General features: G+C 35.0%; 1 protein-coding gene across 4 annotated transcripts in view; it reads right to left on the bottom strand.

Moving 5' to 3' along the window:
• The window catches only part of MICU1 (mitochondrial calcium uptake 1), a 183,148-nt gene that overhangs the window by 74,430 nt on the left and 85,727 nt on the right, over window positions 1-22,991 (bottom strand). For all 4 annotated transcript variants that reach the window (XM_036223805.1, XM_016162281.2, XM_016162283.2 and 1 more), the window contains one exon: window positions 2,238-2,320. In XM_036223805.1, the coding sequence (XP_036079698.1) occupies window positions 2,238-2,320 (83 nt within the window). The remainder of the gene's footprint in view (window positions 1-2,237; window positions 2,321-22,991) is intronic.

Raw genomic sequence — 22,991 nt, 5'->3', positions numbered from 1 at the left:
ATTTATAATACCAGATTACAATCCAAAATTACTTGACACATGAAGAAATGGTAAAATTTGGCTCATCTGAAATAAAAATTTATTGGCTTAACAGTAGAGATGCTATGACTGAAGAAAGAGTCAGTGAAAATGAAGATAAATCAATAGAAATCATACAGTCTGGAAGTAGAGAGAAAAGACTGAAAAAATAATAAACAAAGCTTCATAGATTTGTGAGGCAGTGGTCTAACTTTTGTGTTACTGGAGTCCCAAAAAGAGAAGTGAGAGAGAATGGGACCAAGTAAAAAAAAAAAAAAAGATTAAAGAAATAAAGACCAGAAACGTCTCAAATTTGATAAAAAGCACAAATTCATAGATACAAATAGCTCACCAAAAACCAAGAAGGATAAATACAAAGAAAATCTCACTGAGACATATCAAAATCAAATTTCTAGAACTCAAAGATAAAGAGGAAATTTGGAAAGCAGACAGAGAAAAACAATATATTACAGAGGGGAAACAGTGATTCAAATAACCGGTGACTATTCATCAGAAGGAATCAGAAGTAGTGAAACAATAACTGAGAATTTTACACCTAGATTTAGAACTCTATCTCTAGAATTTCTTTCCAAAAATAATGATGACATAAATTAATTCATCATCAACAGATGTACATGCACTACAAGAAATGCTAAAGAAAGTTTTCCAACTGAAGGGAAATGATACCGATGGAAACTAGGGTTTTCAGGAAGAATTAAATGAAAGGCTTCAGAAATGGTAAATATGTGAGTAAATATAACAGACTATTTTTTCTCTTATTTTCTTTAAAAAATGCTATCAAAGCAAAAATTATAATGTATTATGGGGTTTATAATCTACAGCAGCCCCCGCTTATCTGCGGTTTCACTTTCTGTGGTTTCAGTTCCCCATAGTCAATCATAGGCTGAAAATACTAAATAAAAAATTCCGGAAATAAACAATTCATTAGTTTTAAATTGCATGCTGTTCTGGGTAGTGTGATGAAAATCTCTTGCCAGCCCGCTCCATCCCGCTTGGGATGTGAATCATCCCTTTGTCCAGGATATCCACATTACATATGTTACTTGCTTATTAGTCATTTAGTAACCATCTCGATTACTAGATGACCTGTCATGGTATTGAAATGCTTGCGTTCAAGTAACCCTTATTTTACTTAATTATGGCCCCAAAGCACAAGAGTAGTGATGTTGACAATGTGGATATGCCAAAGAGAAGCCATAAAGTGTATGTATATTTAAGAAAAACATCGTATATACAGAGTTCAGTACTATCCAAAGTATCAGGCATTCACTAAGGGTCCTGGAACATTTTCTCCATAGATAAAGGAGGACTACTGGATGCAGATGTATCACACAGGACAACTATAGCAGAAAAAAATGGAGAAGGGATAAATGGAACTATATGGTTGTAAATTCTACATTTTATGTGAAGCAATATAATACTAATTATAAGTAGATTGTGTGTACTTATGATATATGATGGACACAGGGTACAAATTTGAATAAATGTCTTCAGGTATTTTGAAATATTTGTCTCTGTGCATTTTTTATTTTAAAGATACACTATACCTGATAGTCTCTCCCCACCCTTTCTTTTTAACTCCTCTCCTCATTTTGAGTACAAAAATGTTGTCTTCTACATAGGTACTTTTTGTTTTGAAACTACTTTTGAAAATCATAATAATTATATCTGGAGAGGTACCATATCCCTCCAATGACAGAAGTTTTATTTTGGAAATGTAATCTCTTCCTAGGATTCAGAAGAAACTACACACATCTTTGGCTGGAACCTGCTACAGTCAAAGGCATGGTACCATTTTTCCTTCTCTTATGGAAATAATTTCAGAACATGTCATTTATCCTTGTATTCTGGAACTGCCTGGCACAAAGGAGCTGTTTGATAAATGTTGACTGAACATATGATTGAATATCCATAACTTAGCCTAGCCTCTCAGCATTATAGTCTAATTAATTTTGGGAAAGCAGAGCAATCTTGCTCTTAATCATATGTTCAAATAATTCCTTATGTTTAGAGCAAAAACCAACAACAACAAAAAAACCCTACTTGTTAGAAGTAAAATAATTTTGAAAAATGACATATGAGGTACTTCAAAAATTGGATAGCATCTGAGTATACTGACTAAGGCCGAAATAACTCCAAGGCACATGAAAATGGTTTAAATATTAATGTATTTAAAGAAACTCTCCAGGACAACTTGCCTGTTCAAACTCCTCCATGTCTACCTCTCCATCTCCATTCAAGTCAAACATCTTGAAGGCAATTTCAAAATTTCTCTGAGGAGCTGCAAGTAGAAAGGAAGGAAGGAAGGAGAAAGGGAGAGAGGGAGGAAAGAGAAAAACATTTAGATGGTATTTACCAAAAATAAAAAAATCAGTCCTTTAAAAAAATACAGTTCAAACACTAAATATAATGTCAAGTCATAGAATACCACCATATTTATCTAGATTAACCTTTTAGCAATACTCCTTAAAACCAAAAGAATTTTACCAAGGCCAGTAAAGACAGCACCTGTCTATCTTGCATTTCGGCACCCTCTTAAATATTTCAGCTTTGCTTTCTTAGATGCTCTCCTCTTAGCCGTATAATACCAATGTCGCTCTATTACCTGGGGTGAGACATACTACCGCAAAGAAGTTGAAACTCTGTCTTGCTTTTTAAAAACAAGCTAGCTTTCTACTTTGTTCTTTCTAGTCTCTCCATTTTAAGTACAATCAGGAGTTGAGTGGATGTCATTCTGCCAATAGGTAATAACCTGTTTTATACTAGTTTACTAATGAGTATACTAGTTTACTCATTATCATTATGCTCTGTGGTAAGGCAGAAAAGCATACTGTTAGCTACTCAACCCCCTATTTCAATCATGTCAGCAGGGTACACAAATTACTGAGTAAAGTATACTTAAATGTTAAAATTAAGCTGAAGTTTAAAAAACAAAATGATTGGCTAAGTGGTGAGCCAGAGGAGAGAAAGGGCAATTAGGGGGATCATTTTACAAACTATAAAAATGTCTAACCAATGTACTGTATACTTGAAACTAATAAAATTTTTTTAAAAAATGAAAAATGCAAAGTCTGAGAAGATGGTATATTTTCTTTCCCTTAAGTGAATGATAAAAGTTCTTTAAGACTTCCTTATTGTTACTAGATCAATTAAAACATAATTAATATAGTTTTATTTTAAATAAAATATAAACGTAATAGCTCTCCTTCTTTACTATGCTAAATGTTCTGGTAAAGAAAACTAAGTAGTTTACTTCCTTTGGTGCTTCAAATTTATATAGCTGTAGGGAATAAACCAAAATAAAATATCCTAATACTATTGAATTAAATTTTCAGCTAATGTAGCTTTTGCTTAAAAAATTTAAAGATTATGTATAGACAAAATAAGTAAAAAAGGGCTTAGTACATTATGCATAGTTGTAGGAAGTCTATATTCTCATTTTGCTTGTGAATCTGTCAACAGCAGGATGACTGTCTAGGTTTTTACTTGCATGGATAAATTACGTGTCTCTCTGTTTCCAGATGCCTGCCTCACTTGATAATGGCCTCCAACAGATTTGCTCTTCTTTAGGCCACAAACACAATTGCTGAGATGAATACAAGTGTGGGAATTATATTTTTGTATATTTATGGCTACCTCTTAAATTTTTCCTACCTGGCTGGATGCTATCTTTAAATGAAGAGTTACTGTGTGCCAAACACTGAGCTGGATAATTTAAAGATGTTGATTATCTGATGTATTCTCAATCCTGAACGTTTTTATTTCTCTATTTTTTTTAAACAGAGGAGAAAATTGGAGCTCAAAGCCATTAAGTGACTAGCTCAAAATCACACATCTAATATGTGACAGAACTAGTAAGTGAACCCAGGTCAATGCTGACTCCAAAGCCCATAAACTTTTCATTATGCTCCATGGCCCCCTATGCGAAGACAGCAGTACTTACAATAATAAACACATACTCTTTACTCTGATATGTCTGACCTAGAAACAACACAACAAAACATGACTCACTGGTTATACCAGTCTCTGCAATAGCTGAGAATTCTAAGTTGTTTACCTCATACCTGATATCAAAGAAACATTGCATATGCCATGCTCAGTGGTTTAGGCTTGGTTGCACTAACTGGAGACCCACAGGCAATGCTAGATTACCAGGTATGTCTGTCAAATGTTTTTAAAAATTCTGAATATAAATTTCTTTAGAAAGGACTGCACTCTCCTGTTCTCTACTGTCTCACACTTGGCCCACTTCACTCATATACATTATTTGCTTAATCCTTGTAGATACCTGAAATTGTAATGACTACAAATAATAGGAAGCTACTGAAAGTTTTAAGTAGAGTAGCATAATCAAATAGGCATTTATAAAGGTCTTTTCTGGCTACAGCGTCAAGGGTGAGCTGGAAAACTGGTTTCAGAGAAGATCACTGAAGCTCTTATAAATGTTAAAAATATGAACTGATGTGATGGCAGTGTGTAATTGAGAGGAGGAAACAAGTCTGAAATAACTTAAGGAGGCAGAAATTACACAATTTGATGATTAAGTAGGTATGACGAGACAAGAGTGAAAAAGGATGACAGTATGACTGGCTTAGGCTACTCGGCAGCTTGTATGTCATTAACCAAGAGATTAAATAGATGGAAAAGGTTTGTGAAATAAAATTAGTTCAAAAAGGACATGTTGAATTCAAGGGGTCAACAGCATATTCAGATGAAAAAGTTCAGGAGATAGTAGGAAATATGAATCTAAAGTTTAGAAGAGAGGGGTTAAAGCTGGAAGTCATTAGCATAAGAGTGGTTAGCTGCAAAGAGCCTGAAATGCAGTTGCCCAAATTAAACTGAGGGTTGAGAAGGGTAAAAAAAGGGTGGAGAGCGGTTGAATGAAAAGAGAAAGGAAGCAGTGACAGAGGAGGTGGCACCACAACATCAAGAAGAAAACGTCCAAAGAAGAAAACAGGAAAAAATTTGGCAAGAGCCAGTCAATATGTTGTCACACATGAATTAAAGCAGCAGTTTCATTCCCTATCTCCACAGATTACACTGATAACACAGAGTGCTTAAAATTTTAGCTTTAGCATAATCTTTTATTCTTACAGTCCTGTGAGTTCTATAACGGTATTTACCCAGATCATTTAAATGACTGAGTTTAAATGAGCTTTTCTATTAAATCATAGCTAATATGTCCTCTTACAAAAAAAGTGAATTCCGTTTACCAAAGCACACCCTGTATGGCTTGAGGTTTCTATATCTTTTTATGCTGGCTTAGCTACTTTCAGAGTATTTGCTTTATGTGGAGCTACACAGAGTGTTTATTAAGGTATATGTGCTGACACTCCAGAAGCAGAGTCCGTATGTGGAGGTCACTGACAGGGCAAGTGAGGGCAGCAGCCTTGCACATTCTCATTTAGGCTTTACCAGTCTCTTAGGTAAGGTCCTTCCAAGAGTAGTTCTCTAAGCCGATCCAATCTCCATCTGTTGATCATGTCAAAGCATTTAAGATAAGCAGAAAAAACAGTTTGCTTTAAGTGAAATATGCTACACAAGAATATACCATTAGGCAATTCTCTTGTACTTCCCTGTCTCCCTTTAAATGTAGGCTTCAGAATAATTCTGAAATCTTGCTGTTCGGGAAAGCTTTAAGGTGCCTTGGGTTTATGCTAACTCACAACCTATTTCCATAGAAAGGTACGGAGAAAGAATTCTTTTGCATTGCAGGCTACTTATAGAGTACACAGTGAAGCTTTCTCCTCCTTGTCTTAACATTGTAATCTATTTCCTGTACAATGATTTCTGAAATGATCTTAACATATATTATAACTGATGCAAACAATAAGATTCTATGCAAAATTCATTACTATACAGCTTTTACTTAGAATTCCATGACAATCTTTGCTGCTAGTAAATGGAGACACATTAGGGTCTATTCTACTTGAGTATACATTTTTATATTATTCTATCATTAACAATAATGACAACAACTCTAGACTGTTCCTCTGAAGCACAGATTTTTCTACTTTAGTAATAAGAAAAAAAAAGCATCTTTTTCTATGTGTAGTAAATCAAATAATCACATAGCAACAACACTAGCTGTCTCAAGAATTTCACGACTGTTTCAGTTACTGTTCTTTAATAGAAAATGTACAAACCTAGGACTCTAATTCTGTCTCTTCCAACAACATCATGAGTCATTATGCCTTAAATTCTTTTCTGGTAGTACTGACGGAATGAACTAAAAAAATGGATGTTAGATTCTAAACAAGTTTCTTATTTTCTTTTGGTCTGATTCTCTATCATTGAATTTCTAACTGCACCATTCCTGTTTAAAAATGACACTATAGGACAAATGAGGTAATTAACATGCAGTATTAGAGAACTGAGTTAGAAAAAACTTTAGAATATAATGAACTTCTAGTAAATGAACCTGCCTACTGAATTTGTAAGGATGATTACATGCCTCTGATTATTTCTGAGAGGGAGATCACCACTTCTGAGGTCTAACCACTGTTGTCTATATTAAGATTTTTTTCTCATGCAGAACCCAAATCTAATCTTGTGTAGTTCCTACAAAATGTCATAGTTTAATTTTCTAAAGAAATAGAACATATATCTGCTTCCTCACTTACTTGATGACCCTCGGAATACATAAAAACATATTACCATGTCTCTACTAGGTTTCTCAGAGGTTACTTCCAGAATGTCAACATTCTAACAGCTCTCCTCTGAGGTACTTTAGATGGTCAATGTCTTCCATGAACATAGTACCTAAATGTAGTCAATTCTAAAATGATTATCCTTTCTAGAAACAATAGGACTGCTTCTCTGCAGACTAATGTAGTAGAATTATTCTTATACGCGGGCTTTAGTATCTTGCTTTCTATATAACATTAGACTTAGAAAAAGGGGAAGAAAAACTTATAAGATTCGATTTCAAAAAAGTGCCCCTTCCTCAATTCTTCCTAATTCTTCAAAGTATGATGGCTAGGTGCAGTCTGGAAGAAATCTTTCTACACTACACATAGTGTGGAGGGAAAAGTTTGGTTAGCAGACATTTGGTCCAGGCTGACCCATGCACCTCGCCCATGCACCACTATGAGCTAGGCTACTGAGGCAAGAAGGGTTATTATTGGCAAGACAGCCAAAACACAATTACTAAAAAACATGATAGTATTTTTAATCCTGTAAACCAAAAGTAGAAATAAACATTATAGGCTCTTTGAAATCAGGGAAGTTTTCTAAGTGTGAACATTTTAGACAGGAACAAATGTCCTCCAAGGAAAAGTTCTTATGGTATGATGTGCTGTAGTTGTACTACAGTATTTCCTTGGGATGATTTAGCTTCAGAAGAAGGGCACTACACAAAATAAAGATATAAAAATTATTTTAAACACACATAAGCAACAGCAGATCAATTTTCTTTTCATTGACCTAGTTGCCTTGTAAGTCTGATTTCATTTCTGTTAGTAACTATTTTACAGGGACACTAAGATAATTTGTTAGCTTTTTTAGCATTTTCTATTAGTTTCATGATAAGTACCATATTAACACTGCAACTGTTTGGAAAAAAAAAAGACTTAAAAATGATGAAAGATAAGCACAAAGTCAAGAAATATTTATTTTTATAAAGCTATATACTTTATATTTGAGTTTTATACACAGTTAACTGTATACAAAGCCATATTTATGTGAAACAAGACAGAATGTGAATAATCTCAGTGGCTCAAAAATTCAACTACTACAGTTTCTGCTTCGACTCAGAAGTCCTATACTCAGGCTAGAATTATCTACTGACCAAAATATCCACTATTAATCTTGCCACCTTAAGTCAATGGAGACAACAGGATTAACAGGATTTCATAGTTATGAAATCTGCCCTGAAATATGACAAATAATTATTCCTGAAATGCAAGATCTGGAATTAGCAAATAAACTCTACATGAACTATAATTGGTTATAGAAGACAGTGTTATGAAATAAAGTTAAAATTAAGTTTTTGATTGGTTGTATTAGAATTACAATTTAAAACACTGTAATTTCTTTGGCTATACAACAAATTTTAGTTTCTTATCACTTAGTAATTTAATATGCTCAAAGAGGTTTAAATTAATTAGACTATTTCCTGAATATATTTTCCATGGTTGTGCAGCTGTATGCTCCTATTAAATTGTACTACAAGGAGACCAAACTATATAATATGAAATAGTGAACATTCTACCACTTAAAATATCTAGTTTCCTACATGATATACAATTCAAAGTGAAAAAATGATAAAAATTTTTCATTGCCAACTTTTGGAACACAGTATCCAGAAAATTTCCTTAGTAGGGGAAAGAGAATAAAACAATATAAAATAACTGAAGTTTGTGATATGTAAATACATCAATCTAGTTCTTCTTAGCTTTGGTCTTTTAACAAAGAATAGAAAAAAAATTCCCCTCATGAAATGATGCCAAGGATAAAGAAAAGGGATCCTCAACTATCTAGGAGGAAAAAAAATTAGTTATCATAAAGAACACTACAGAGCAAGTTCTATAATCTTGAGGGAAAACAAATGTGATCTAAGGATTACATACAAGTGAAGTCACCATTTACCTTTATTAGCTACAGAAGATATGCACAGACATGCAAGGACTTTGAAATTGTATAATCCACATACCTATCCTAATAAAAGTCCATACAAAAAGAGTAACAAAAGTCTTGATTAAGGCTTGGTAAATTATGACTTTTGGCTAGCCATTTGTTTATATATATTGGCCTGGCTAATTTTGAACCATAGTTGAGTAGCTATGAAAGAGACCTTATGGCCTGTAAGCCTAAAATACTTATGTTGCCCTTTAAGAATAAGTTTGTCAACCCGTGGTTGAGGAACTTATTCAGCCAACAACAATGAAAATCAATCAAAATAAATAAATAAAGACAGGAAAGATGAGATAAATTAGTAAGTGACCAATAAAATCACTCGGAATAGAGTTAAGCTTAAATAATGGTTATTATTAAATATATCATGGCATCTGGCATTTATTAAATGTTTATTATACATCTGGCACTTTATATAAATTATTTAATCCTCTTAATCACTCTGTGCCATTGTAGTATAAAAACTATCCCATTAAGAAAAAAGAGGAAACTAAGGTATACATAGTATAGTGTGTCCGGGATCACAGTGACAGGATTCCAATCCAAGCAATCTACTCTTAGCTATTATAACAAAATGGTTATAAAATAATGAAGTATGAGAAATACTCCTTAAAAGAGAAAATACAGAATGTAAAATTATTTTAAAATACAGATTATTAAAATTATAAAAAATAAGTGGAGAGAAAACAGTAAAAGAAAGGACAGACCTAGAGTTTATTATGCTGAGTGAAATAAGTTCGACAGAGAAAGATAAATACCATATGATTTCACTTATATGCAGAATCTAAGGAACACAAAGAACAAACTAATCAAAAACAGACTCACAAATATAGAGGACAATCAGGTGACAGCCAGAGGGGAGGGGGGTTAGAGGGCTAGGAGAATAGGGTAAAGGGTTAAAGAAGTACAAATTAGTAGTTGATAGATGGTCACTGGGATGAGGAGCACGGCACAGGGAATGCAGTTAGCATTAATGTACTGGCTAGGTGGAGAGCCAGAGGTGAGAAAGAGCAATTAGGGGATCATTTTATAAACTATGTAAATGTCTAACCAATGTACTATAACTTGAAACTAATAAAATAAGCTTGAAATTTTTAAAAGCATAAAAAATGTTCTAACTCTCTCCACTTCCAATAGAAGACATTTAAAAAAATGAATGACTTCATCCTTGATAGAAAAGCCATGCCACCTCCCAACCCCACACATATACACACATTTATTTCAAATGTTACCACTAACAGGACAGCATTGAAATTACTTGGGTGAAAAACTCAATGAATAAAGCAAAAGTTTAAAAGAAAAATAAATGGCCAGAAAGCACAGAAAATATAAGGCAACACAAGTAAGACTAAATCAATCACAACAAAATTAAGAACAGCCTAAAGTCCTTTTTTAAAAGCCAAATGCTCTCAGATTGAATGAAACTATGTTAGATACAAGAAATGTATCAAAAAATAACATAGAAAGACAAGAGAAGATACAAGAAAACTAAAACAGGAAGAAAGCAGAGATGTACTATTATTTTGAGACAGAAATGAACTAAAAGCAGGATTATTAAGAACAAATACCATTTTCATATTACTAATAGGCACCATTTATAAAGAAGACCTAATATATGTATCTTTTTGTACAGGACAATATTGCATCAAAATATATAACAGATAGATATAAAGGAGAAATTTTTAAAAATCACCGTATCAGTGTTTGACATGTTTTGCAGACAATTTAATGAAGCCATGGAGACTTTATATAATAAAAACCACGAGTTCGATTTAATAGATACGTATTGACTATTGCTTTCTGATAAACAGAGACTACATATATTTTTTAAATGTTTAAGGGAATTCTGAAAGACTGATTATATATCAGTCCACACACACACACACACACACACACGCACACGCACACACACACACACAAACATAAGTAAAAGAAGAAATTGCAAATATGGCATTTTAATGATATGATGCAATAAAACTAGGTCAAAGGAAAAAATCACCTTGCTCATCAGGCTAGATACTGAAAAAGCATCTGACAAAATTTTAAAATTTTCTTACTATTCTTTTTTTTTCTCCTTCTGAGAAACAGAAAAGAGACTTCTTCAATATGGTAAATAATATTTATCTGAAATCAAGATTCACGATATAAATTAAAAATGCCAAAAACATTAATTTTAACATAATAAACAAAAGAGGATGCTCACTATTACTGGTATTATTCTAAAAGTTCTAGCTAAAGCAAAAACATAATAAAATAAAATAAAGCGAACATGGAAAAAAAGAAAAAAATTATCATTATTTGAAGATTATATAAATGTCTTCCTAAAAACTCCAAGAAAATGAACAAAAAACTCAGAACTACTAATAATAGTAACATGTTCAATTACAAAATAAATACATAAGATATTTATAAACCGGGAAACTAAAATAATTAAATGTCCCACAGCATTTTCCTAATAATTCCTCTTCCCTTTTGGCCTATAGTTTTTATGGACCAAATAAAATGTTTTATGAGGAAAGATCAAGATATGCCTAAATTTAACATAAATGAAGGGATGGAGGAATGAAGGAATTAGGATTTGAGACAAGCTCAAGCCCAAGTCTATAAGAGATGAAAAGATCTATTTTCCACATGCATAATCAATTAGTCTTTTTGAAATTATGAACTTAAAAATTTGTTTTTGAGGGCATTTATTGAGGGCTTATCACACATCAGAAACTATTCCACGTAATTCATAAGTTACTCATGATAAGTTAGTACTCATTTAACAACCCTATAAAGTAGGCGCTAGTAGTATTACCATGCTACAGATGAAGAAACTGAGGCTTGCATACCTAGTAAATGGTAGAGCTGAAATCTTAACCCTAGTGGTATGGATTCAGAGTCCACTGTGATAAACAGCTGTCAGGATAAAAACCAGCAGACTGAATTAACTAGAAAAGGTTGCCCTTTGCTATAAAGGGCACTGTAAGACTGGATAGCTCGTCACTTTCCTGTCTCTTGAACATAAAATTCATTTTTATATTTAAAATCTAAATACAATTTTTAAAATTAAAAATGAAATTCCCTAGAAAAAAGGAGGCAAGAATTGTTAGAGTAAATGATTATGACTGTGACCACAATCAAGATATAAGATTTGCTTAAATGACTGGTTTGAAGAACAGAAGATAAATGACTAATTGAGAAATTGCAGCCACTTCTGGCTGAAGTGGCAGAGTATATAAATGCAACTGGGAAGTCTTCTCTTGGGGGGAAAAAAAAACTCATCGGGAATATTGGCTGGAACAATTTTAGAAGTTGAAGAAGGCTGACTTCTTTTGATTTAGTATACAAAGCTGTATAAGAATAATTCTACTACATTAGTCTGCAGAGAAGCAGACTTATTAAATGGTACGTATATGGAAGGAGGGACAAAATAGTGGGAATGGAAGATTACTTTGGAGGGAATAATACCCATTTACACATAAAAGATGTATTTTTAAAATATATTGATTATTTATATGCCTCCACTAGACTGCAGCTGCTCTGCATACATATGTACATATATGTATGTATGTGTTTATATATATTACTTGCTGACCAAGATGAAAGTGAAAGAACCAAAGGAAAAGATAAATCTTTATGTAAAGATTGCATAATTGCTCTAGTTAGGACTTTCAGTACTATGCTGAAGAGTGGTTAGATTGGATACCCTTGTCTTGTTCCTGATCTTTGGGGAAAGTTTTGAACCATTCACCGTTAAGATGTTAGCTATGGGTTTGTCACCTATGGCCTTTATTATGTTAAAATATGTTCCTTCTATCCCCAATTTGTTGCATTTTTATCATGGAAGGATGCTGAATTTGCCAAATACTTTTTATGCATCTATTGAGATGATCCTGATTTTTCTCTTTCATTCTGTTAATGTGGTAAATTGCACTGATTTGCATATGTTGAACCATTCTTTCAACCCAGCCATAACTCCCACTTAATCATGGTATGTTCCCTTTATTGTGCTGCTGAATTTGGTTTGCTAATATTCTGTGGAGAACTTTTTGCAAATACATTCATCAGGGACATCGGCCTGTAGTTTTTTTTTTTTTCCTTGTAGTATCTTTAACTGGCTTTGTCCTCCTATGGCTGCACCATCTCCCCACAGGTATGCACATGGTAGTGGAAGCTTGTGATAGTAGTTGGGCCAGCCACATGCAGATGGGCAGTTAGGGAGGAGAGCTGCAGATGAACCTAGTAGGGCAAGCCAGTGACAGGACACAAGGACAAATCTGGGCCCACAAGCAGCTGTGCGGGGGCCATGGCTACTTGCGTGCACTTTCATGGCTTCAGGGTCTTGCCATGAGTGTGCAAACAGCGATGGAAGTCAGTGACAGGCATCGGGCTGGTGGTGCGCAGAAGAGCACAGCTAGAGAAGGGTTAGCCCTGAGCACACACAGCTGTGGGAGTCAGCTTCAAGGGTCTAGACCGGAGTCCTGCATTTGTGCAGCCTAAGAGTCCTAGGGTGTCTGCCAAGCAGCGTGGTGGGTGGAGAGGAACTCAGGCAGCTGGCTTCAGTGGATGCAAATATCTGTTGGGCAAAAACTGGAGAAATCTGCAGGGAGTCTGCGGTGGCTGTACTGGCCTTTGGATTCTTCAGTGACAAAATCCTCTGGGGTCTTCTACAGAACAGGTCACTGGAAATCTCAGTTGTTCCCACTGTGTGACTGATATTAGTATCCCCTGCTTTTCTTCATTCTTCCTTGTGATCTCTACATGTCTCAGCTTTGCTGGGGTGAAATTGAGGCAATTCTTTTGTGCAGTGCTCTGAAAGGCTGGAGAAGCTGGTTGCCCACTCTACTCTTCCTTTTCTGGTGAGGGGAACTCTTTCTAGATGTGGAATTCCCTCTTGGTGCTGAGCAATAATGGCCTGGGGGATAGCATGATGCAAGCAAATGGAGCTATTCTTCCTCTTTTGTTTTGCGCCGTTATTCTTGGTTTTTTTTGTTCCGCTGTGTTGCTTAAGTTTCTTAACTGGACTCTAGAGCTCTCCCAAAGCTATTTTTGTTTGTGGATAGCTGTCTAATTGAAGATCTTTGTGAAGGAATGGAGGCTGGGGTCTCCTACTCTGTCATCTTGACCACGACAGCAGGAAGTGGGACCCCAGTTCTGGTGAATCTGCTTCGCAGTCTCCATTCATATTTAAAGAAGCTTCTGAGAATTTTAACATCAGGTCATATTCCTATTTTCAAAGATCTTATTATGCTACTGTATGAACCTTACCATTTAAGGAATCTCATGAATTTACAAGCATTTTGTTGAAAATAATTCTAGAACTATTATGGAAATTTATTGGTTATTTATAATTTAATGTGAATTCATTTAATCCCAGGATTAATTTTTTTTAACTTAAATTTGTTTTATTGTGAGAAAGGTAATTTTGCCTTTTGGAATGAAGGGTGAGGAGAGACAAATATAGATGTGCTTTTGGTAGCTCAGCAAAACGTTGGCTTTGTAGATCTGAACTAGCTCAGTGGATAAAGAGGCTGATGCCACCAGAAGAGTGGAAGCCCCTCTTTCTAAGAATGCCATGTCAACCAGGAAGTTGCCATTGTTACACAGCCTCCTGTATGTCCCTTGCCTCCCATCCCTCTAACTACAGGGAGCAATATGGGGGCAGAGACTTTTTCCAGGGGCCCTTTCCATGAAATGCTCCAGCTGTGTCTGATCTAACTCAGTACATTTTCCTGTAAATGGTATAAGGATGAGGACTGGGTAAATTGGCTGCCTTTCTGCCTGTGAGTTTCCCCACTAGACCATATCTTAGATTACATTTAGACAACGTAGTAGCAGTAGAGTCTACACATGTCTGTGCTACCTTTGTACAACAAAGGGGAAAAAAGTAATTTTTTTAGAAGAAGAAATTTCCTAGAAGGCTGAGAATTTAGTCTACTTTGACATTTCATCAAAGACAAGTCTTTTCTCCTCAGTCTCCCTCAGTCTCTGTTGGTATAGATCTAAGGGCTTCCTCTCATTTGTGGACAGAACCCAGGGAAGAAGGAAGGAAGCACTATATGTCTAACTAATGTTCCACTATTGGAAAGCCTAGGGGGCCAAGCACAAAACAGAACCATGAGCAGGATTAGTCCTTTAAAAGGCCAGGGAAGGATTTCCTGATGAATTTAGCATAATTCAAGAAGACAGAGAACAATGTAAGAACAATGCTGTTAGGATAAATATTTTGATATTAGGACAAAATATTTGGATATTTTCATTTCTAGGTGCTGAAACAAGTTGAATTCTGTACTATTTTGCAATAACTCCCAACATATGATTATTCTAAGTCTGTAAAACAATTTCTCTTTATTAGAATCAAATACAGTTAAATGTTACTTTATATATCGCCTATATTTGAAAAGAAACTATTTAAAAAACATTGCAGTGACTCCTTCTGTGGAGAAATTACCCTTTAATACACCTGCTTTTTAAGCCTAGATTATGCATCACTACTTAACATGAGGCATCCAACACCCTTGTCTCATAAATTTATATTCACCCAGCTTAAAAGCAACTCTGTGATAGGTGAATGACACAGGGAGACAGAAGTTAATTATGTAATTGCCTAGGGACCTGTAGAGTTAAAGTACCAAATTTGGTCCTAGACAACATATTAGATATCCAAAGCCCACGGTGGAATTCTAGGTCCATAAATACATTTTAACTGTACTCTAAGCCTCTAGGTTTTTCACTATACAAATCTAAAAACTTTTTTTTTTTATTTCTGTACACTAAGATGTCTGCAAAACGAACCTTTAGAAGTCTATAGTACCAGTGAAAATAGGTAAGACTGAAAAACGGGCTTTGCAAACACTAAAAATAATTAATTTTTATGAGGCGTAAAAAAATCTTTCAAAACTATTAGAAAAGCTTAATAACCTATGTCTACTATCCCAAATATCCCTATTATTGTTAATTAGCAATAATTAAGAGTAGCTGTCCTTTTTCTTCACTGTGGCTCAAAGAAAAAAGAAAAAATACTAAGTGTAAAGAATTCCAGTGCCCACTGATATTCATGTTTTCCTTGAAAGGGATGGTGATGGGGAGAGGTCATGGGCCTTGTAGGCTACTCCGAAGACTTTGGCTTTTATGTAGAAATTGAAAGACTTTGGGGGATTCTGAGCAGAGGAATGACATGATCTTATCTAAATTTAACAAGATCATTCTGGCTGCTGTGTTGAGAATGTATTGTAGAGAAGCAAAGTGAAAGACGGGTGACCAATTAGGAAGGTATGGAAATAATCCAAGTGAGAGATGAGAGTGTCTTAGAGAAGGGCAGCAGCAGTTGAGCAGAGTGAAAAAAATGGTGGTATTTTAAATTATTTCAAGTTAGAGCTGACAGGATTTGCAAACAGATCAGAAATACAAGTATCCAGACAATTTTTAAAATACATATACACACTCACACAAACATTTTTTCTTTTCCCCAAATGGAATAATATGTTTTGACTCATCAATACATTGTGAACATTTTTCTATGCTAATAAATCTCTGCATTACATAAAGTGCTGTATTAAATTTCATTACATAGATTTATTGTAACTTGTTTGGCCATCTGTTTGATATTTGAGTTCCTTCTAGTTTATTTTTTGATTACCAATCATTTTATTAGCCTCAATTTGTAGAAATAGAATTGCTGGGCCAAAGGGTAAGCACTTATGATAGTGTTTGGTAAACACTGTTAAGATTCTAAAAAGGTATATCAATAATTTATACTCTCCCCAATACTAAATAGGCAATTAAATTTAAGTGTCATTCCAATACTTAATTCTGATGCACAAATGGTTTTAAAAAACACTATAGATTTGGTAGTCAAATGAGAGAAGGAACAATTAATCGCCCCTTGGAAAGAGGTAATCAACTCTAATTTTTATCTGTTTCTTGGAGTCCTTTAGATCTCTGAGTGTGATCTAAGCTTAGGAAAGACTTCATTCACCTCATGTAGTTCTGAGGAACTAAGGTAGTTTTTATAGCAGACCTATGGGGCAAAGCTGCCCAAGATGCGAGGTATAGCCATGATGCCTAAACTTTGTATAGCTCCTACACAAGCCCATAATCTGTGATTCGCTGGTCTATAGTCATTCACAGGGTAGCCAGGATTCCACTCAGACAGGAAGGGGGAGATAAGGAATTAAGTTGCTATTTTTAACAGCACTTATTGGAAGGATCTTGTTAGAAGACCCATGTTTCTACTCTACCAAATTCTGACCATAAGAAAAACACACTTAGAAATTAAATATATATTCTTAGAACAAACTTGAAACTCAGAATGACTTAATCTTGCTTTTATCTGAAAATCTTAAGACAATGAAAGAAACTACATGAGACAGTTACTGAGCTTATTATCATTACATATCGACTCGACAAGGGCTACAAAGAGAGCTCTTTTCTTTATTGCATCTCAGGGTAATTTATTTATTTAACGTCATTTGGCAAAGTTTCCTAAATAATATAAACAACTACATGTCAAGAACCTGAGTTTAAATACTGAGTTTATATACTTCTTAAGAAGACTGTGAAACTTTTCTGAATTCCTTTAGCAAGGCTTCCGTTGTATACTATTCCTTCTAAGTACTGCTTTTCTTTTATTTACTTTTTTTCCTAGAAAATACATTCCAGTCCTGATTCTTAAAAAAATTAAGATTTATAATTTCACACCTGAAGAAAAGAAACAGCTGATGTTTCCAGTTCACAGATATAACCTATCTTTGAGTTGTGTATCAGCCTCAGATACTGATAACCTTCAGAGCTGCCAGAAAGTCTTTCATTTAAGTTGCTCTTCCTTATAGTGTTATTTGACAACTGTGCTACAGGAGGAATACTCAATGCCAGAGATGTCAAAAAGCTTGGATTCCCCGAGTTCCTGGAGGGATTCTAAAAGGAATGCCGGAGCTTTATCCGTGCATTAAGGTCACTTTCTCCTTTAGAACTATATTTTCTTCAAGTGCACGTTACTATTTTTATGCCCAAATTATACAAACTTGTGTGACAGGCCCCCACCTCTATTTTCAGAGATCTAAAAAAATAATCATCTGCTTGACTTTCATTTCAATCTATGTGGTTTCATTCCATTACATGTGCTCAATAATAGCCAAAGTGACAGCTTATGCCAAGATACAATTTACTGCATAGATACTAAGAATTACCTGTTTTAATAAAGGGCTTAGATATTTGTCAAATTATACTAAATTGAAGGACCCTCTGTACATGTGACTAGGTTTGGCATTCACCCACAAGCTATTTGGGTTTTCAGTTTAGTGTCCAAATAAAAAAATTCAGCTATTAAAATAATTTTCTACCTTTCATCATGTATATATACATAGAGAATACTATTTAAAACAGTTTTAAATACGAGGCAGGATACTAAGGGTATTTGGAGTAATATAAAATTTTAGTATGTGTACTAAAATAACTTCTGAAAAATGCTTAGATATTTATTTAGCAAATATAGATGGAATACTTATTAAATGCCAGATTCTGTGCTAGGTATCTTCTCCAGACTGGGCAGTGATTAGGCAAACCATTTCTTGAAAACTGCTATTTCTTGGCTTGATTTCCTTTTTGTACCCTTAAGTTCCCTAGTACAAAAAATAAGCATTTTCTGTTCCTAGGTTCTAAATATACCATAGCATTTCTGCTTTTGATATTTCTGGTGGCTTTTCAAAAATTAATAGTAAATAGTAAGGAAGATGCTTAATATTTAACTTTTATAATTGGTTTATTATTGCCTACTTAAATTATCTAGAATTGTTTCTGTGTTATTAGCCCACAGGGTTACTAACTTTAGTTACAATATATATGAAGACAAAATGTAAAATTTATATTTCATAATCATTAATGTCCAAGATCTAGATTCTAAGTTATATTATCATTATCCAGTGAATCTCAGCATTAACAAGAATGATACGAATCAATAAATATGTAACATTCTAGACAATTCTTGACTCTTTTCTGCACCTAGTTATAGGAAAAAAATTGACTTCTATTATAAGATTTAAGACCATCAGCTAATGTTGCCGTTGGTTACTGCTGAGAATTAAGCCATTAATAACGCTTCTGTATTCTCATGCTTCTGTATTCTCATTCAAATCCTATTAACCTACTTTAAGGATCAGAGGCTCTTTGGAAGTTATTTCATAAGTAATTATTAAGAGTTTTTTTTATGTTGCCTAGAAAGAATCTGAATTTATTTGATTCACTAGTATTTATTTAGTAAATACTTAATATTCTTATCAATACAGATGCTACATCTCATGTTAAAAATTCTTCAAATTAATCCACCAAAACTGATCAGGGAGACAGGATATAAAGCAATAGAATTTATGAATTAGGAATAAGAGGGAATACAAATATATGAATTTTGAATTCTAGAAAACCAAGTTTGTTTGGAAATATATTAATTTAAAAACATGTTTCCTTGACTCCACTTGTACTTCAGCTGCAACCCGAAGATATCAAGGGCTACAGGGATTGTTCTCAATTTAGGAAACAAGTAACAATGTCAAATCTTATGTTTGCTAAACTTCCTTTTGGAGAAAAATTTTTTAAAAAGTTGCACCTTTTTGCCACAAGGCTTTGTATACAGTAGATATGTTTGCAGTGATCTCTGTCATATAGTTTACATTCTAGGTAATAATGAACAAGATTAAAAAATCAATTACAGATTATTAAATAATGATAAATGTCAGGGAGAAAAAACAAAGTAGGAAAGGAATTTAGGAGGGGTGTGTACATGTATGTGTAAGACAGTATTTACAATTTTAGGTTGGCCAAAGAAGGCCTCCATTACCCAAAGCACATACAGAGAAGAATGAGAAATTCATGCCACTGCTTATTATAATTACAAGACACTGCAGCCAAATTGGTTGTTATTCTGGGTGTGTATCCAAGAAATTCTTGCTTAGCTAAAAAAATCAAACTTCTAAAACGTTTAAAGAAGAATGAACTCTATTTAATAGGGGAAATTATACTGCATAAACATGTTTTAGAAAAGCAGATTTATTTTATTTTTAGGAGAGGTAATTATAAACTGAGAAAGGAAATGAATGATTTACTATATATGGCTGTCAAATTTTATTTTAGACAATATAGCATAGTTTGTAAAGAACTCTGAGGTTCCAAATGTCAATCCATTAGGGCAGAGGATTCTTATTTTCAAAATGATGGCAATTTCTTGATTAACACTGAGTCCATTAATTTTGGAAAAAAAACAGCTAATCAGAAATATGGCAGTCCTGCATTATCTGAATTATGTTGTTCACGTTATTCTGGCTGGTTTTCTGTCAGAAATCTCATGGACAGTCCCTACTATCCACCAGAGTAACATATTAATGAATACACTAATGCACTTCTAGTCCCAAGCCACTCCTAAACAAAGCTTTTGGTTTTAAAACTGTTGCATTTTCTCTTGCAGGCTGATTTGGGAACCATTTAGTACATCTAGACTGTACTGATCCCTTGTAACCCATAAGGAAGTCCATCCACTGACTGCCTCATTTCTTATTGTCCTAGCCCCAATTTAGACATGGGGAAGAAATGATCTCAGTGGAATTTATGTGGCACATTTTCCCCGTGGCTTGTTAGATAAAGTGGACAATGCATTGTGCAACATTGAGATAGCAAGGATGCTTGACCTGCCCATTATCCACAGAAGAGTTTATGACTAGCCTTTCCACAGTCCAGCCTCAGAGAAAAAAGCAGCACTATTCTGTTATGGCTTGTCATTGCTGCAAATACAGCAGTAAAACCAAGTAACAGGAAGACTGAGATTCAAGATGGCGTAGAAGGTAAAGGCTGTACATGCCTCCTCCAGCAACCACACCAAAATTATAAAACTATAGAGTAACCAGTACACGGAGTAGCCAGAGGTCTGGCTGAACAGATGCCTTACAACTAGGTCACCTCAAAATAGTAGAAGGGGTGGAGATGCAAATGACCTGGCCCTGCAACCTTGTGCAGCAATTGAGAATTGGGAGAGCTATCTTGGCTACAGAGTCACCTCCCTCACCTGAAGAGTGAGGGGTCTTGGGCAACACTGGGCTCCCCAGCCCAGGGCTCCAGTGTTGGGCAGAGAAGTCCCCGTAACCTCTGGCTGTGAAAACCAGCAGTGTGTGAAGTGGAGTGTGATGGAAGGCTGCAGGAAGCAGAGACCTTCCTCTTATAAGGCCCATGCTGGCCTTACTTGCTAATGGACTTGCTTGCTCTGAGCCCCAGCACTGGGGCAGCTGCTTGAAGGGTGGCAGGGGTAGACAGGGAGGCACTGAGTTGTCAGGCTTCAGGCAAGGACTGGAGGGGCACAATACCCTCTAGGTCCAGCATCTCGGCAACCCCAAGCCCTGCACTTCTGGCAGCCAGCCTCAGTTTCTGACTTGGTCCCTTGAAGCACTTATAAGCCTAGCATGGGTGGCAGTCATCTTTGGATTGCTTGGTGACTCTTACTAGGTGGCCCCAGAGGTGTACAGGGTGCAGCTGAGCTTGGCCTTCAGTTGGATTCCTCTCAGGTCTGTGCCAAGGGGCCCCACAGCACACCTACTACATAAGTCACTTTACTAAGACTGGTAGACTTAGGAGCCCTCCATAATACATAGAAATAGACACAGGGAGGCAGCGAAAATGGGGAGACAAAGATGCATGTCTCACACGAATAAATGGAACAAAACTCCAGACAAAGAACTCAACAAAATGGCAACAAGCAATCTACCAGATGCAGAGTTCTGAACATAGGTTATCACAATGCTCAAGAAATTTAGAAGAGTAGATGAACTCAGTGAGAACTTTAACAAAGAGATTAAAAAAAAAAAACAAACATAAAAATGGAGATAGAGACAAAAGAGGGAACCACTCAGAAAAGAAGAATACAATATCTAAAATGAAGAGTACATTAGAGAGAATCAATAGAATAGATGAAGAAGAGGATCAAATGTGCAATATAGAAGACAGGGTAGCATTGGACACCCAATCAGAACAGCAACAGGAAAAAAGAATCCAAAAAAATGAAGATAGTTTAAGGAGCCTCAAGGACAATGTCAAGCATAACAACATTCACATTATAAAGGTACCAGAAGAAGAGAGAGAGCAAGGAACTGAAAACTTATTTGAAGAAATAATAACAGAAAACTTCCCTACCCGGTGAAGGAAATAGACATACAACCCCAGGAAGCACAGACAGTCCCAGACAAGATGAATCCAAAGAGGCCCACACCAAGACATACTATAATTAAAATGCCAGAGGTTAAATTCAAAGGGAGAATCTTAAAAGCAGCAAGAGAAAAGCAATTAGTTACATACAAGGGAACACCCATTAGACTGTCAGCCAATCTCTCAACAGAAACTTTGCAGGCCAGAAGGACTTGGAACAAAATATTGAAAGTGATGAAACTCAGGACCTACAAACAAGATTACTTTACCCAGCAAAGTTTTCATTGAAAATCAAAGGACAGATAAAGAGCTTCCCAGACAAGAAAAAGCTAAAGGAGTTCATCACCACCAACTTAGTATTACAGGAAATGTTGGGGGGACTTCTTTAAGAAGAAACAAATATGTATCAAAATTCTAAATAAAGAATGGCAATAACTACATATCTATCAACAAATACTTCAAGTGAAAAAGAATTAAATGCTCCAATCAAAAGATAGGGTCACTAAATGGATAAGGAAACAAGACCCTTACATAGGCTTTCTACAAGAGATTTACTTCAGATTAAAAGACACACACAGACTAAAAGGGGATGAACAAACATACTTCATGATGGACCTAGAGGGTATTGTGCTAAATGGAATAAGTCAGACAGAGGAAGACAAATGCCATATGAGCAGATGTATATGTGGAATCTAATGAACAAAATAAAAAACAAACAGAAACAAACTCATAGACACAGAGAACATTTTGAGGGTTACCAGATGGCAGGGAGATACGGGAGGTTGGTAAAAGGGGGTAAAGGATTTAGAACTACAAATTTGTAGTTTCAAGTAGTCATGAAGATAGAAATTATAGCATGAAGAATATGGCTAATAATATTGTCATAACTGTATATGGTGTCAGAAGGGCACTAGATTTATTGGGGTGATTATTTTGTGAGTTACATAGATGTGTATCACTTTATTGTACACCTAAAACTAATATAGTATTATATAGCAACTATAACTAAAAAATAAAAAATTATTATTGAATAAAATAAAACTCAAGCAACAGGAGCCCAGATGCTGGGGTTAGCCTGAATCAACTATTTCTTGTGGGATTCAGAGCAAGTTCTTTGTAAGTCACTTTCTCTCTGTCTCGATTTTCTCATCTGT

The sequence above is a fragment of the Rousettus aegyptiacus genome, unplaced genomic scaffold (assembly GCF_014176215.1).
Source record: "Rousettus aegyptiacus isolate mRouAeg1 unplaced genomic scaffold, mRouAeg1.p scaffold_m13_p_6, whole genome shotgun sequence".
Lineage (NCBI taxonomy): Eukaryota > Metazoa > Chordata > Mammalia > Chiroptera > Pteropodidae > Rousettus > Rousettus aegyptiacus.
The sequence above is the reverse complement of the archived record's forward strand: the minus strand, read 5'-3'. Positions and strand labels throughout refer to the sequence as shown.